This window comes from Abrus precatorius, unplaced genomic scaffold (genome assembly GCF_003935025.1).
Source record: "Abrus precatorius isolate BTA unplaced genomic scaffold, Abrus_2018 Scaffold7, whole genome shotgun sequence".
NCBI classification, from domain to species: domain Eukaryota; kingdom Viridiplantae; phylum Streptophyta; class Magnoliopsida; order Fabales; family Fabaceae; genus Abrus; species Abrus precatorius.
In genome coordinates, this window is record NW_020874417.1 from 8,902,601 (window position 1) to 8,919,436 (window position 16,836).

A 16,836-nucleotide genomic window follows, 5' to 3' on the forward strand; every position below is an offset into this window, starting at 1 on the left:
AAAACATGTTTAATAAATTTGAAACAAATTTAGAATAATTACTATTTAAATTATAATTATTTAAAATACAATAAATAATTATTAAGAAATATAGTAATTATTTGTTATTAATTATTTTAAATTAACTCTAAAATTTTATTAAAATATTTTATGCATGCAAATAATTTTTTATTAATTAATTTATTTATTATAAATTTCCCTAACTCATTTCATAAAAAGTTTAAAAATATTTAATAAATTTAAAATAAATTCAAAATAATTATTATTTAAATTATAATTATTTAAAATGATTATTAAAAGACATAGTAATTATTTGTTATTAAATATTTTAAATTAACTCTCAAATTTTATTAAAATATTTTATGCATGAAAATAATTAATTACTAATTGATTCAGTTTTTATAAATTACCCTAACTCATTCCATATAAAACTTAACTAATTTATTACTAAATTAACCTAACTAATTTTACAGAAAAATTATCTTATAATATAAAATATAAAAAAATATTAAAAATATTAATTATAATATATAAATATATATTAAAATACACACTAAAAATGCATTAAATAAAATTATAAAACTTACATTTAATTTTCAAATTTGCTCAGAAATATGTTTTCTTGAATCAACAATTGTATCTTTCACCAATTTTTTTTTTAAAATTATTTTTCTTTTTTTATTTTTTTTATTTTTTTTTAATTTCCTACTATCTTTCTCATACCCTCTTCTTCTTCTTCTTCTTCACGAAGCCTTCTTTTTCTTTAGCGGAAAGTTTCTTCTTTTTCTATTCACAACACTCCTCTCGGAGCATCAGTTCAAACATATATAAAGAGAATAAATCGTCAATAATGATTTTACAGTTATCTGCAACGCGTGATTAATGAATTCAAAACTCGATGGCAAATTTACAGTGTTCAGAACCTAGTCCTACCATGTTCCTGTGCGCACTGTTTGTTGTTGCTTAAAAATGCCCTTGGCGACTTTAGTCTTTGAGCACCATCAAAATTGCCATTTGCGATTTCATAGCAACTTGAAACTGCATTCTGTGTCTCTGTTATTATTCTGTTCAGATTAAAATTGTCATTGACATTTTTCTGAAGACCAAAAATTGCAGTCTATATCCTGCCATGATGTTGTTCATAGTAAAATCGCCATTTACATTTTTTCTCTCCATATTTCGGTAATAATGTAAAAAAGACCATATTTTTGAACTTCTTTTCTTAATATACCATATTCAAATAACTTTTTCACATAATACCATAAAATATTTTTTATTTACGTATAAATTTAAATTATATCTCAATTAAAAAAATAAAATTATAATATAATTAAGCATAATAGTTTTTATCAGTAGATATTAATTATAATTATATTGAAATTAAAAAAATAAATTACTAACATAATACCAAAAAATATTTCTTATATTTATATACAAATTACTAACATAATCACATTACATAATTTATTGGTATTAATTTTAATAATATAATTAAACAAAATCTAATTTATTTTTATATACAAGACCACATTTAAAATAAAAAATAAATTACTAAAATAATAATAATTTGTATGTAAATATTAAAAATATTTTCTTGTATGTTAGTAATTTATTTTTTAATTTTAATATAATTATAATTAATATCTACTGATAAAAAATATTATGCTTAATTTTGTTAATAATTTTAATTTTTAAATTAAGATATAATTTAAAATAGTATGTAAATAAAAAAATAATTTTAGGTATAATGTTAGTTAATTTTGTTAGAATTTTATTTAATTATGATATGATTATAATTTTATAATAAATTAAAATAATTTATAATTAATTTGCGTAATGAGTTAAAATCGTGACACTTGTCAACTTTCTATAAGTTGTGTAATTTTTATGGTAGAATTCAATAAAATTGTGACACGTGTCACCACTTAAGAATTTGTCACTTTTCATGACAAAACTCATTAATATCATGACACACATCATCTACAAGTTTCTTACTTTTCATAGCGAAATTACTTGTTAATTTTGTTATAAATATCGTGATATGTTTATTTTAGGTGACAAAATTTGTTATTTTTTTACAAAAATTAATATTTTTACCAACCATTTTAGCGAAATAGCATGTCAGGTCGTCCAAATTACCCCAAACACACACAGTACAAATTCTGTAGATCAGGACTTTTTTCACTTTTAATAATAATTAAACTGTACTTCACTTTTATATATTTTTTTTAATAAAATTGTACTTAACTAAATGTATTGTTCAGCATATTTCATGTCGCTGTGATGCTGTTGTTTCTTTGCAATCGTGTGCTTTAATGCATTTCATCCGCATTTCATTTGCATGTCAACACAGTGATAGCAAAGAAGAATGGTTCTGAAATTTCTAGATAAAGAACTTTTATTTTTGTAAGAAGGCCTGACACACATGTTCATCCAAGAATTTTTAACAGTCTCTCGGGAAGTAGAAAGATGTGCATATTTATCTTCTTGCCAAACACTATAATATCATTTGGTAAGACTATCTAGTGATATGAGCAACGAAAGAATCCATTTCCATGCGAGAAACTCCACCTTCATCCATGGACTTGCTGATGGCATTTTTAAGCTTCATTGCTCTTTCTTTCATGTCTTTACCTTCCTTTGTTTCCATCAGCCTTCTCACAGCATTCTCAATAATAGATGCAGTCACCAACTCATCTCTTTTAGCCCACTCCTTCACAACCAAACCAACTTTGAGCACTTCTGTGATCAAAACACTGTTTCTTGGTTGATCTGAGTGCATAGGCCATGCTGCTATTGGCACTCCCATGGTTATGCTCTCAATGCACGAGTTCCATCCACAGTGACTCATAAACCCTCCTATTGAAGGGTGGCTCAGAATTTCCAATTGGGGTGCCCAGTCTCTCACAACTAACCCCATCCCTTCAACTCTCTCTTCAAACCCATTTGGAATCTCATGCCTTTTCACTTCATTTCCATCAAAGATGTCTCCTTTATCAGCATCTCTTAGCACCCATATGAACTTTTGCTTGCTTTGTTCCAACCCACTTGCAATCTGGATGATTTGTTCCGCTGTAAAGGTTGTGGTTGTCCCAAAAGAGACATATATAACTGAACTTGGCTCTTGTTTATCAAGCCACTCAATGGTTATGTGCCTTCGCTTTGAATTTTTCTTCTCAATGGTTAGAGGGTTAAATGGCCCTACGGCCCAAAACTTCTTGCTACCACTGATGTGTTCTATCAACTCTAAGTAAGCACCTTCGATTGCCCTGTTTGTGTTGTAAATGTTCCCATCATTGAATTCATGGGATTCATACTGTGTAGCAATGAAATCTATGAATTGGGTTGTGAAGCATCCTTCAAGAGAAGGAAAATCTGGGATATGTAAATTTTCTACATAAGGCCTTCCCATTTCCTCCCATAAATACAAGAAGGTGGTAAAGGCACAGGTACAATGAAAAGTGTAATTCTCAACATTTTCCATTTTTGTGGCATCTTGTGCTACTGAGGCCATTACGGAGTCATGGATCACTACGACCCTTTTGGCTTCACATGAAAGGGATTGAAGAAGTGTTGCTACAGGCTCACGAAGGTGTGAAGAAGCTTCAAAGGAAGGGACAAGATGAGATGGGAATTTGGTTTCTGAATTATTGGGGTTGGGAGGAGGTGAAACAAATGGAGGAACTTCAAATTCATGGAAATGGATGTTTGAAATGGAGTTTTGGTCACGAACTTTGACTTGACGAATGTGTGTGGTTGTGCCAACATAATGAACAGGTATGTTGTGTGACAAGATTAGGCGTGAGAGGTGTAGAAGCTGGTTGAGATGGCCTTGTGCAGGGAAAGGTATCATCACAACCACTACTTTGGTTTGATGAAGATTGTTATTGCTTTGGTAAATGGAAGCCATTGGGGAACTTCTAGGTAGCTAGAACTCAATCTTATACTTTTGGCATTGGATTTTGGGTAACTATTTATGCCTTAAATATTGCTTAAATAGGTACCCATTTTGAGTATATATAGAAACATCGATATTAGAATGATATGAAAAAAATCCCTCGGTTGTAACGTAATAAATATCTTGTTTTGGGGGGCGGCTAGCAACTCCTTTTGATTAAATAATAATGGTTTTAAAACCAAATTGAAAATTGTTTTGGCAAACGTATTGATTTGATTGATAGTTTATTAGTTTAATTTTCGTTAAATTGTCTATGGATTGATAATAATAAAATATATATTATTAATGTTATATAATAGAATAAGTGATAAAATAATATACTATTATATAAAAATTATATTATATTATATATTTTATAAGATAAAAATATTGTAATAAATAATTAAATATTAACAATTCATATGTATAGATACATATATTAATCTTTATTTATTTTAATTTTTTAAATAAAAACATTCTTTTTACATATATGGTCAGTGCAACTTGGCTTTTTATATCCAATTTTAATTTTAACCTATTTTAGTTAATTTTTTATTGATTTGATCAGTTTCATAGTTATCCAAACTAGTTATTTCTATGACTCTCAATCCAATTGGTTAAATTGTCCGATTCAATCCAATTTTAATAATCATGTTAAATATTTAATAATTATGTTTTCATATGTCATGAAAAATTTAAATCTGGCTACAAAATTTCGCGTTTCAACAAATATAAATACGTTTTTAGCTTTATTGATTCTTTAATAAATATTTTAAGAATGTTGATTAATATTTTTTTTAGGTTGTGTTGAATCTTGATATCTTTAAAAATATTTAAATATAGGATTTTAATTTTTGGTGTAAACATTTTGATTTATTTTATATGTTTCATCCCTCAAAAGTTCACATTAAATAAGAATTGAAGTTAGAGATAGTTTATAAACACCTATTTTTCTTAAGTGCATTTTAAGGATAAAACCATGAGGTCTATGAAAGATTTCGGTGGATTGAGAGAGATTAATATTTGTAAAATGTCCTTAATTTTGAGTCCTATTAAACTTAAAAGGGATGAAATTGAAGCTCGTAGATTACGAGGTATTTTTACTTTGGCTCTCGTAGATCGATAAATTATTTCACATGTCTTTATCTCTCATTGTTGAATTATTATTTTAAAATAAATTGTTTGAATAGTATTTGTGGTATATAATTAACATATTTTGATGTTATAGATAGTTTTTGGACGTTATTAATCCAACTTCTAACTTCAAGATGATTTAACTCTTGTAGGCGATAAATTCTTTCTCATGTCTTTGTCTCATTTTTTGAATGATTAATTTTTAAAAATTTATTTTAATATTATTTATCGTATAAAATTTAAACATTTTGTGTTAGATAGTTTTTGGACTTATTGACCAAACTTTTAACCTCAAGATTCTTTACCGTTCAAAAAAAAAAATTTGTGGTCCATTTCATGTCTTTTTCTCCCGTTAAATTATTTTGTTTCAGATTTTTTTTAAAAAGTAATTTTTTAAAAAACTTTATAAAAATGTTTTTTTATTTCATTATAATTATCAAATGTTTTTTTTATTTTAATAAATAATTATAATTTTAGCTTTTGTAAAAAGTTATTTAAAACATCTTATAACCACTACATTACTAAAGAATAAACTCAATTCTCTTCAAGATAATGAGTTGCAAGTTTACCTTAAAAGAAGAAAACTCAAATGGAGTAAGACACTTACACACTTCTAAGGTAACACACAATTGAGAATTTCAACATTAATGATCTAGACCTATTTACTTGAGGAAAGGGACAAAGATGTCGCACCTAACACTCAGTTGAGAATCATGTCTCTTTTGAGAAGTTGTGACTATAACCCTTATGAGAAAGCAGAAATATAATAGATGCAAGGTTTAGAATACTAAGAAGTGAGTATTATCATAAAGAGATCCATACTGAAACAATTAAATAGATCTAATAGTTATTTCTTCTTTTCTAAACTCTAATCATTTAGATATGTACATACTTACACGGTGTCCACAAGCACAAAGCACACACAATGAACTTTTTTTCTCACATTAAATATAAATCATATGTGTTTGCTATAACTTATTATAATGCTTGATTTAAAATCTTATTATAACATTTTTTGTTGAGCATGCTTAAGATTTAGTATTAATTAAAATTAATCTCTTGATAATGAAGATATGAAATTCTTTAAAGTGTTAATGTATGACTTGTGAAATGTCTTTCTGAGTGGATAAAATAAAAAGTCTAATTATAATGATATCATTAAAATTATAAAGTTGCTTTTGACCAAAACTATGGTGAAAATGAACAACTTATTCAAGAAAACTAACACATGGACTTGTATTAACGACTAAATCTCAAAAACTCAAAGTGTCTAATCGTTTGCGTACGCACACGTGTCTTAATTCATAACCTTATTAGTCTATTTATTTTTTTACGATTAGAGTAAACTAAATAGTCAAAATTTGAGCCTCAATTATATCTAACAGTCCAAATACAATTATTAAATAAGAATGGTCCAAATGCAATCTTGCAACAATATTAAACAAATTTGTCTTAACTTCAAAAAATTATAACAAATCGAAAATAACTCAAAATCCAGCAATTCATATATAAATTTTGAAGTTCTAGATGTGTAGAATCAAATGCAAATAAAATTAGCTAAAAATAATATCTGTAGAAAAGTTATGCTAAAAAGAGTAGTCAGAGGTCATAATAACAAAAAATATAAAATTAAAGCATTTATTTATAACAAGCTCAATTTATTCAAATAACTAGAAAATGATAAAAACTCTAAAAACAAAGCATATAAAAAGTGTTTACAAATCAAAATAAAGCTATAAATATAAACATAAAATATGTTATATCATGTTCACATGCATTTACCCATGAACAAAATTATTAAAAAAAGTGAGACACAAGAAGTATAAAGTTATGACAAGACAATAATAACAATAAAGTCTCATCTCATTAAGTGAGGTTGACTACATGAATGACAAGATGTCATTGAAAGATATCTTTTAATAACTTTGTCTAAGAATCTTTTGGGTCTCTCTTGACCCATCTTTAATAGGTTATGAATCATGCAATTTTCTCTTCTTACTAATGTCTCAAAAAGTTTTTGCTACGCATGACCGAACCACCTTAGACAATTTTTAGTCATCTTTTTCACTATAAGTACTTCTCCAATATCCACCTTAGCATTCTAATTTCTACCACTCTTACTTTTTCTTGTGCTGTTCCTTTAAGGCCCAACATACAATGTCATATAGGATAACTAGTCGTATGGTAGCATGGCAAAACTTTCCTTTTATTTTGATACTTTATGGTCACAAATAACCCCTTATGTTTTTCTTTTTTTCATTTTAAGCACCCAATTTGTATTTTGTGAATAACTTCTTCATTAAATTTTTCCTCATTTTGTATAATTGATCCTAAGTACCTAAAATTGAAAACTTGTGATATAATATCATTTTTCAATTTTAACTTTTAACGTCCTCATCTTATTTTTTGTTATACCTACAATGTCTATACTTTGTCTTACTTCTATTTAAGCGAAAATCCTTAAATTCTAAAGTATTCCTCCATAATTTAAGTTTATCATTAACTTCTTTTTTTTTTTTTTTCAAATTCTCAACTAACACTATATCATATGCAAAAAGCATACATTGAAGGATAATATTTTGTATGTCATTTATAAAAACATCTAAAACTAGATTAAACAAGTAAAATCTCAAAGTGGAGTCTTGATGTAAACATATTCCAATATGAAAGTCCTTAACTATGCTTCCAGTTCTCACACATATAATTACCAACTCGTACATGTCTTGTATAGCCTAAAAATATACTCATAAACTCCTTTCTTTTCTAAAAGCTTTCATAACACTTCTTTTACTACTAATCATATGCCTTTTATAAGATGATAAAAACCATATATAAGTCCTTTTCTTGGTAATGATATTTTTCCATCATATTTCAATCACCCTTTTTTAAGATATATAGCTTTTGTTGTAGATTTTCCTAAAATAAAACTAAATTAATTTTTTGCAATCTTAATTTTTCCTATTTTCTGTTCAATCACTCTTTCTTAAAATTTCATAGTGTGACTCATAAGTTTAATCCTTCTGTAGTTTACACAATTTTAGATATCATCTTGTGAAATTTAATATTATTGGTATACATTTATTGTTATTAATGAAATATAATATTTAGAAAAGTGTTTAATATTTTTCAAAAATTAAAATTTGAGAGTAATTTATAAACTACTTTCAGAATTTGTTAAATTATAAAATTATATATTCAGTTGATGTAATTGTTACATATTTATGAATTAATTCATATATAAGTATTTTTGTTATGTTTTAATCTTTGTTATTAACTTTTTGGTCCTACTATTAAAAATTAGTTCTTATGCTTTAAAAATATTATATTTTAATCTTTATAAAAATATTTTGATTACATTTTATTTCATATTATTGTAATCTGTTAATGATAGGACTAAAGTGTTAATGACAAAGATTAAAATGTAGTAAAAATATTTATATAAACACTATAAAAGTTAAGTTTTCTAAATATAAAAATAAATTTGTAAACATGCAATAATTATAGGAATTAAATATATAATTTAACCTATGAAATTTAATTTTTAATGAATGTGATTTTATACATAAGGAAATTAAATTTTAAAATTAATTTTATATTTAAAAAAGTTATATTTAAACATTTAACTGTAAATCATTTTTAAAAAATGTTTAAATCCACTTCCATAAATTAATGCTAAAAATCACAAAAAAAAAAGAGTAGTGCAAGTAAAAAAATGAAAGAAAGAAAGAAAGAAAGAAAATTTAAATTTTCACCATCGTTTGTTGGTTCCGTAATTGATCTTGCTTTCACGAACGTTCCGTTTCCGTGTTCTCCCTTTCTACTCTTACCAACCTCACTTGTTTATGGTGCATATTTGACTCGACCTTTAAAATATTAGGCTGGGTCTGTGACTTTTCTCTAGTGTTGTTCTCATATCTCTATACATGGAAAGCTTCGTGCTTTTAACCACAATTTTCATTACTTCACTACAGCAGTACAAGTTCATAGCGAATGACTTTTTGCAATTTACATAAGAATTAGTTTTACTTCACTTTTTCTTAATTAAGTTGTACTTGGCTAAAAGTATTGTTTAATCATATTTCATCTGGCTCAGCTGTTGTATCTTTTACAAGTGTTCATGTATTTCATAACATCAACTTGCATGTCAGCACAATGATATCCAAGAATAATGGTTCTGAAATATCTAGACAAAAAAAAAAACTTGTGTATTTACAAGAAACCTTTATATACACGTGTCACCTCTTATTGTAAGCGCCTATTTTGTTTCCTCAATACTTTTAAACATTGTTAAATTTATTAATTTTAATAAATAAATAGATTTTAGATTAATTATTTGGATAAATAATTTTTAATAGTAGAAAAAGGCGATATTCATCCCAGCACTTTTACCGGATGGTGTCTCAAGAAATAGAAAGATGTGCATGTTTTCTTGCCAAACACAATGGAATATCATTTGGTAGAACTATCTAGTTATATGAGCAATGAAAGAATTCATTTCCATGCGAGAAACTCCACCTTCATCCATGGACTTACGGATGGCATTTTTAAGCTTCAGTGCTCTTTCTTTCATGTCTTTACCTTCCTTTGTTTCCATCAACCTTCTCACAGCTTTCTCAATAACAGATGCAGTCACCAACTCGTCTCTCTTAGCCCACTCCTTCACAACCAAACCAACTTTGAGCACTTCTGTGATCAAAACACTGTTTCTTGGTTGGTCTGAGTGCATTGGCCATGCTGCTATTGGCACTCCCATGGTTATGCTCTCAATGCAAGAGTTCCATCCACAGTGACTCATAAACCCTCCTATGGAAGGGTGGCTCAGAATTTCCAATTGGGGTGCCCAGTCTCTCACAACTAACCCCATCTCTTCAACTCTCTCTTCAAACCCATTTGGAAGCTCATGCCTTTTCACTTCATTTCCATCAAAGATGTCTCCTTTATCAGCATCTCTTAGCACCCATATGAACTTTTGCTTGCTTTGTTCCAATCCACTTGCAATCTGTTGGATTTGTTCCTTCGTCAAGGTTGTGGTTGTCCCAAAAGACACATATATAACTGAACTTGGCTCTTGTTTCTCAAGCCACTCAATGGTTATATGCCTTCGCTTTGAATTTGTCTTCTCGATGCACAGAGGGTTGAATGGCCCTAGTGCCCAAAGCTTCTTGCTACCACTGATATGTTCTGTCAACTCTAGGTAAGCACCTTCAATTGCTCGGCTTGTGTTGTAGATGTTCCCATCATTGAATTTATGGTATTCATATTGCGCAATAATGAATTCCATGAATTGGGTTGTGAAGCATCCCTCAAGAGAAGGAAAATCTGGAATATGTAAATTGTCTAAAGAAGGCCTTCCCATTTTCACCCAAAAGTACAAGTAGTTGGTAAAGGCAGAGGTGGAATGAAAAGTATAATTCTCAACATTTTCCATGTTTATGGCATCTTGTGCTACTGAAGCCATTGCGGAGTCATGGATCACTATGACCCTTTTGGCTTCACATGAAAGGGATTGAAGTAGTGTTGCTACAGGCGCCCGAAGATGTAAAGAAGCCTCAAAAGAAGGGATAAGATGAGATGGAAATTTGGTTTCTGAATTGTTGGGGTTGGGAGGAAGGGAAACAAATAGAGGAACTTCAAAGTGATGTAAATGAATGTTAGAAATGGAGTTTCGATCCCAACCTTGGACACGAACAGTGGCTTGATGAATGTGTGTGGCTGTGCTAACATAATGAACAGGTATGTTGTGTGACAAGATTAGGCGTGAGAGGTGTAGAAGCTGGTTGAGATGGCCTTGTGCAGGGAAAGGTATCAGAACGACCACTACTTTGGTTTGATGAAGGTTGCTACTGCTTTGGTTTGTTTCATTGGTAGCCATTGGGAAACTTAGGTAGGTAGAACCCACTGTGGTACTTGGGCACTGGATTTGATAAATATTTATGCATTGCGTATTGCTTAGGTAGATAGGCACGTGGAGTATTTTTGGAGCGAGGTATTAGAGTTTGGTGGTCACTGACTCACTGCTCACTCTTTGACCACCATCAAGTAGTTTTAGAAATTTTTTATTAAAATAATATTCTTTGAAATATCTTTAACGCGAATCGAATTATCGTAAATAGAAAATTTTTATTATATTAAAATTATAAAAGTAAAATAAATATTTTTTAAACTAAAATTTTATTATTATTAGTTATTTATCTTCAAATTAACAAAATTTTAAACTAAAAATTTTTATCGAGTACATCAAATTTTTAAAAATTCATAAAATTCTAAAATTAATTGCCATTGCATCTAATCATTGTATCTAACAATTTTATTTTAATATACAATATATTTTTAAAAAATAAGTAAATATTAAATTAAAAAATTTTATTCACAACTATTTGTATGTATATTTAAAATTTAATATTATATTATTTAATGGTTAAATTGATAACATTTAATATTTATACAAATTTATTAAGTAGAGTAAAATTAATTAACCTGAAAGTGAAACTAAAACTTAAATTTCAATAAATATAACAGAAAAATTAAAATTTTAAATTTGAATTTAAACTTGAATTAATATGAAAAGAAATTAAATTTCAAAATTTAGTGAAAGTGAGAGAGAAATTGAAATTAAAATTGTAAACTTTAATGTAAGACACTTCAGGATATGACATATGTCATTTTATAGTGTGTAAAACAAAAGAATATAATGGATATATTGGTAAGGATTTTAATCAGTTTAACTTTTTATATTTGACTTAATTTTTTCATTCGTTTGATAGTCCTATAGTGTTTTTTTTAATGCAGTATGAAGTTAAATGTTTATTATATCCGATTTTCAAGACTTGATTTGGTTGCACAGCGTTCAAATTCTTTCTTCTTATTTTTTCTACTATAGCAGATATTAGTAACGAAATTCTTGTTATTAATATTGTTTAATATGTATATAGAATAGATACTTATGTTTCTAGAATAAAGTTGTAGGAAATTAGAATTGCATGACTAGGATAAGGACATAAATATTCTTCCTTGACTTGTTTGCATTATTTTTTATGAAAATATTATTTATTTTTTTAGATATTGCAAGATGCATGTTGTAAAATTCTAAAGATATGCAGAGTAGAATGATTTTTAGGATAATTTGAATTTGTTTATAATATATATAATAGTTAAATATTATAATTTCAATAACAGCAGTAACCTTAATAAATTTTAGCCTTATTAATGTTTAGAATTGAAACATCAACTTAATTAAACAACTACAGCTCAACCAACTTCATTCCAAAAGATAAACACAAAACTAAAAGTAAAGTTAAATAAAATAAATAACACTAATGATGATTAAATAGTGATAAAAGCTAGCTTTTTTCTGACTAAAAATTATAAAAAGGCATATTTTATGGTATAAAATAAATAATATTTAATTAAATATTTAGTTTCTACAAAAGTTGCGATATTTAGAATTAGTTTTTGTCAAATATTTTTTTTTATAAATATTATTTTTAGTCTTTCCAAATGACATGTTCCAAACATTGTGATATAGTCTTCTTATTTTATATATTTTTGGTGCACCGAAAATCAAAGACTTTAAGTCTTGTCTAAGACACACCATGAACTTGAGATCTCTGACTCTCTAGCCACACATTTTCTTTTATTTCTTTTCTTTTCCTCTTTTTTTCATATTCAAATATTAGTCATTACTGACAGCAGATGTATTTCCAACAAGCTTGAAAACTCTTACCCTATTTTAAGTCTTTGCTTGCAGTCTTACTCTTATAGGTTGTTGTTCAATATTTACATACATGATAATATTATATTGACTTTAATATTGCAGGTTGTTGTTCTACTTCATATAATCATTACCTCTGCTGCAATTTACTATCTGATTTTAGTAATTCTCAGGTCAGTTTAGTGTTTTTGTGTATATTCTTCAAATTTTATACCAAATTCTTACTTAGGATACCTTTTTGTTTTGACTTTTGTGGTTACTCATGTGTCTATTTTGGAATGATTTACTAATATTTTTTTTCTTTAATACATTTATCAAATAATACTTAAATGTGTTTGTTCTAATTTTTATCTTATGTTTGTTTTAATGCATAGGAACTATAAATTATATTATGAATTCTATGAATAAGACTGTGAATATAGATGATAAAGTTGTTTTTGAAATTCCTCTTGTATTATTTGGAAGTGTCGAGACACCTAAGAAACACCATTCAAATGTTTGGAAATATTTTACTAAAACTGGTATAAATAAGGATGGGGTTGAAAGAGCTATGTATAAATATTATGGCCATGATTATGCTATTGGAAAAAATCTCAAGACAAAAAATCATTATGGAACTTCACATTTAAGTCAACATGTTTCAATTTGTAAAAATATTGAAAGTTCAAGTGTAGATGCAATTCCTACTTAAGATGTAAATTTTGATGCCAAAAAGATTAACCAAAAGACTTATTGTAACATTCTTGCACAAACCATAATCAAACATGATCTTCCTTTCAACTTTGCAGAGTATGATATGATCAAAGAGTGGATCAATTATGTAAATCATAATGTTGTAATGCCCTCTAGGAATACTGTTGTGTCAGATGTTCAAAAAATTTATACAAGAGAGAAGGAAAAACTCAAAGAAGTCATGTGTAATATTTCTAATAGAGTATGTTTTACCTCTAATGTTTGGTAAGTAAGTAAGATTTTGAATTTTTGTCGAATGAAACCACCTCATAGTGGAGTTAAATTAGAAGCCACTTTATTTGATTACTTGAAGCAATGGAGGAATTGATGAAAAAGTTTTTTCCATTACCTTAAATAATGCTTCTGCCAATGACAATATGCAAGATATTTTGAAAAATCATCTTCATGTGCAGAATAGTTTATTATGTGATGGAGAATTTTTTTCATGTGTGTTGTTCTGCTCATATACTCAATTTGATTGTACAAGAGGGTCTAAAAGTAACTAATGAAACACTCTTTAAAATTAGAGAGAGTGTTAAGTATGTGAGAAAACCTGATGGAAGGATGGTTAAATTTTAAGATTGTGTGCAAGATGCTGAAATAGATACAATAATTGGGTTAAGATTAGATGTTTCTACTAGGTGAAATTCGACATACTTAATGCTTGAGAATGCAATTAAGTATGAAAAAGCTTTTAATATTCTTCAGGTGGTTGATAGAAATTATAAATATTGTCCATCATATGAGGAATGGAGGAAATGAGAGAAATTATATGAATTTTTAGAGCCATTTTATGAGACTACAAATATGATTTATGGTTCTTGTTATCTGACTTCAAACTTATATTTTATGCAAGTTTGGAATATTGAATGCTTGTTGAATGAATATTTATTGAATGAGGATGATGTTATAAAGGATATGACTGCAAGAATGAAAGGAAAATTTGAAAAATATTGGAAGAATTATTGTATTGTTAGCTTTTGGACCTATTCTTGATCCTCGTTTAAAGCTTGATTTTTTAAGATTTTGCGACACCAAGCTTGATTCTTTAACCTCTCACGAGAAGGTCAACAATGTGAAAGATAAGTTTGATAAACTTTATGAAGAATATGCAAACAATTTTAATTCTACAATTGATTCTCAACCTTCCAATGAATCCAATTTGTTGTCAAAGTCACATGGAGATGGAAATGGGTCAAAGAAATCAAGATCGTTCAATATATTTCTCTTATGTCATTTTAATTATGGTGTGTTTCTTATTTTTATTTTGTTTAAATGGTTAATATGCTATATTTTGCAGGAATTTAAAATGTTTCAAAATGAAATGAAGTCTACCATTGGTAAGAGTGAATTAGATTTGTATTTGGATAAGTCACAAGTTGATTATGATGATACTAAAGAATTTGATATGCTTCATTATTGAAAGAATAATGAAAAGAGATTTTTAACACTTTCTATATTAGCATGAGATATGCGTAGCATTTCAATCACTACTGTAGCATCAGAATCTGCTTTTAGTATTGGTGGATGTGTTCTCACTAAATATAGAAGCTTTACACTTCTAAAAATTGTACAAATGTTAATTTGTACTAGGAATTGGTTGCATGACTTTGTTGAAAGTCCAAATGGTAATATTTATTCTAATCACCTTTTATGATTATTATATAATTTGTACAAACATAATTATATTTTTTTTGCTTTTGAGTTTTAGATAATGATGAGACAAAAACACTAGTGTTTAGTATGTAACAAAATGTTAAAGACTAACAAGCAGGTGAAGTATGAATCTATTAAGAATTAATGTGTCAAGTTTTCTTTTTTACCAATTGCTTTATCACATTTTTTTCTATTTCTTTCATACAGAAAATGAAAGAGGTGAATTGACACTTGACAATTTTAAGGTGTTCAACATTGCTCTACAATGGATAATAATGAGTCCTACATATTGGCTTTGTGTATTTTGCTATTATCTGCTTCTTACTTTTGATGAAAAGACAAATGAGTCCTTGAAATTGGTTTTGTTTGCAGTTGGACTAATGTTCTTTTGTTATAGATGGATTTATGTAAATTTAGATTATTTATAGAAAGACTGATGTTCTATGTAACATCCTCCGACGGCTATACTTAATCTTAACTTCGGCTTAATGTTTGTTAGTGAATTTTGAAGGAAATTTTTTTTCTCTTCTTTCTTTCTTTTTCATTCCTTTCCCTTTATCGTAGCTACCGTCAGTGGTGATTATTAATGATTCTTCTCAAATGTTCTTGATTTCTAATGTTTGATTAAGAATATTTGGCTTAATTTCACTTGTGTCACTTTAATTTCTTCGATCTTTGCTTGACACTTTAACAATGCCTTAATATGATTTTTGTTTTGTTAAGCCACATTCTAGGACTATGCCTAAAACTTTAATCTATTTTTATTTTTTTATTTATTTCATTCTATTTTGGTGTTAATGCATAAAATGCTCTTTTACTTCTTACCTTCATTAATAAAATTTTGGGCAGCCCCTTAAAGTAAATAATAAAGGCACAATTATCATTCACCCACCTTGGATTGTGCCCTGAAAATTCTCCCAATCACTTTATCTCTTTAACCCCTGTGAAGAAGTCCAAAAGATAGAAAATTATTCCTCTTAAATGCTTTAAGATTTTTGTGCAATCTGCATCCTTTGGAATGCCCTTACAAAGAAAGTGGCATCCCATTTTATTTATTCAACGCTACATAGTTCAACCACTTATAAGCCAAGTGAGACGTGCCCTTTTCCAATTTATGAGGCATATTAAGTCGACCAGTGTAACTGTTTACATGCCTTCTTAATTGCTTGCTAGGCTATTACGTATGACTATCCAAATTTCCTATGCTCATTCATATGGAAATTCCAAGAGGGTAAAATTTATGGTGTGCCCTTTCACTAACCGAAGCCATTATGGCTAGTTACTCGTGTGAAACTCCTAAATAAATGGCTATTAATGCTAACTACCTTGCATCCATGTGCTTCTTCGTGTAACTGCACCTTAATAATTATGTTCTAATCTCTCTCCACTCTCATTGGACGCCATTTCAAATACTATTTGAAAGTCACACACACATAAATGAAAAATGGCACCGTTTGAATGGCCTTGGGAAGCCATAAGGTCGGGACTTAAAGGAAAAAAAGAGATGAGAGGACTCGAGTAAAATGGGATAGTGGAAGGTTGGTCATTTGTCTTCTTACATCACCCTATATATATATAAAAGAGAAGTTAAATTTCCTAGGACTTTTTTTTTCTCAAAAGAAAACCAAATATGTTGAAGTTTAATCGAGAGACAAAAGGCGTGAGC

General features: G+C 28.0%; 2 protein-coding genes across 2 annotated transcripts; both read right to left on the minus strand.

Annotated features, from left to right (window-relative positions):
• Positions 1–2,518: 2,518 nt before the first annotated feature.
• LOC113871431 (zeatin O-glucosyltransferase-like) lies at positions 2,519–3,910 on the minus strand. Its single transcript, XM_027508527.1, has one exon. The coding sequence runs from the start codon at positions 3,908–3,910 to the stop codon at positions 2,519–2,521; it is 1,392 nt and encodes a 463-aa protein (XP_027364328.1).
• A 5,623-nt stretch (positions 3,911–9,533) lies between these two features.
• Positions 9,534–10,943, minus strand: LOC113873633 (zeatin O-glucosyltransferase-like). Its single transcript, XM_027511836.1, has one exon. The coding sequence runs from the start codon at positions 10,941–10,943 to the stop codon at positions 9,534–9,536; it is 1,410 nt and encodes a 469-aa protein (XP_027367637.1).
• Positions 10,944–16,836: the final 5,893 nt, after the last annotated feature.

What these genes read in the sequence shown, in the direction of transcription:
- LOC113871431 (XM_027508527.1), bottom strand. Translation starts at nt 3,910, where the DNA reads ATGGCTTCCATTTACCAAAGCAATAACAATCTTCATCAAACCAAAGTA.
- LOC113873633 (XM_027511836.1), bottom strand. Translation starts at nt 10,943, where the DNA reads ATGGCTACCAATGAAACAAACCAAAGCAGTAGCAACCTTCATCAAACC.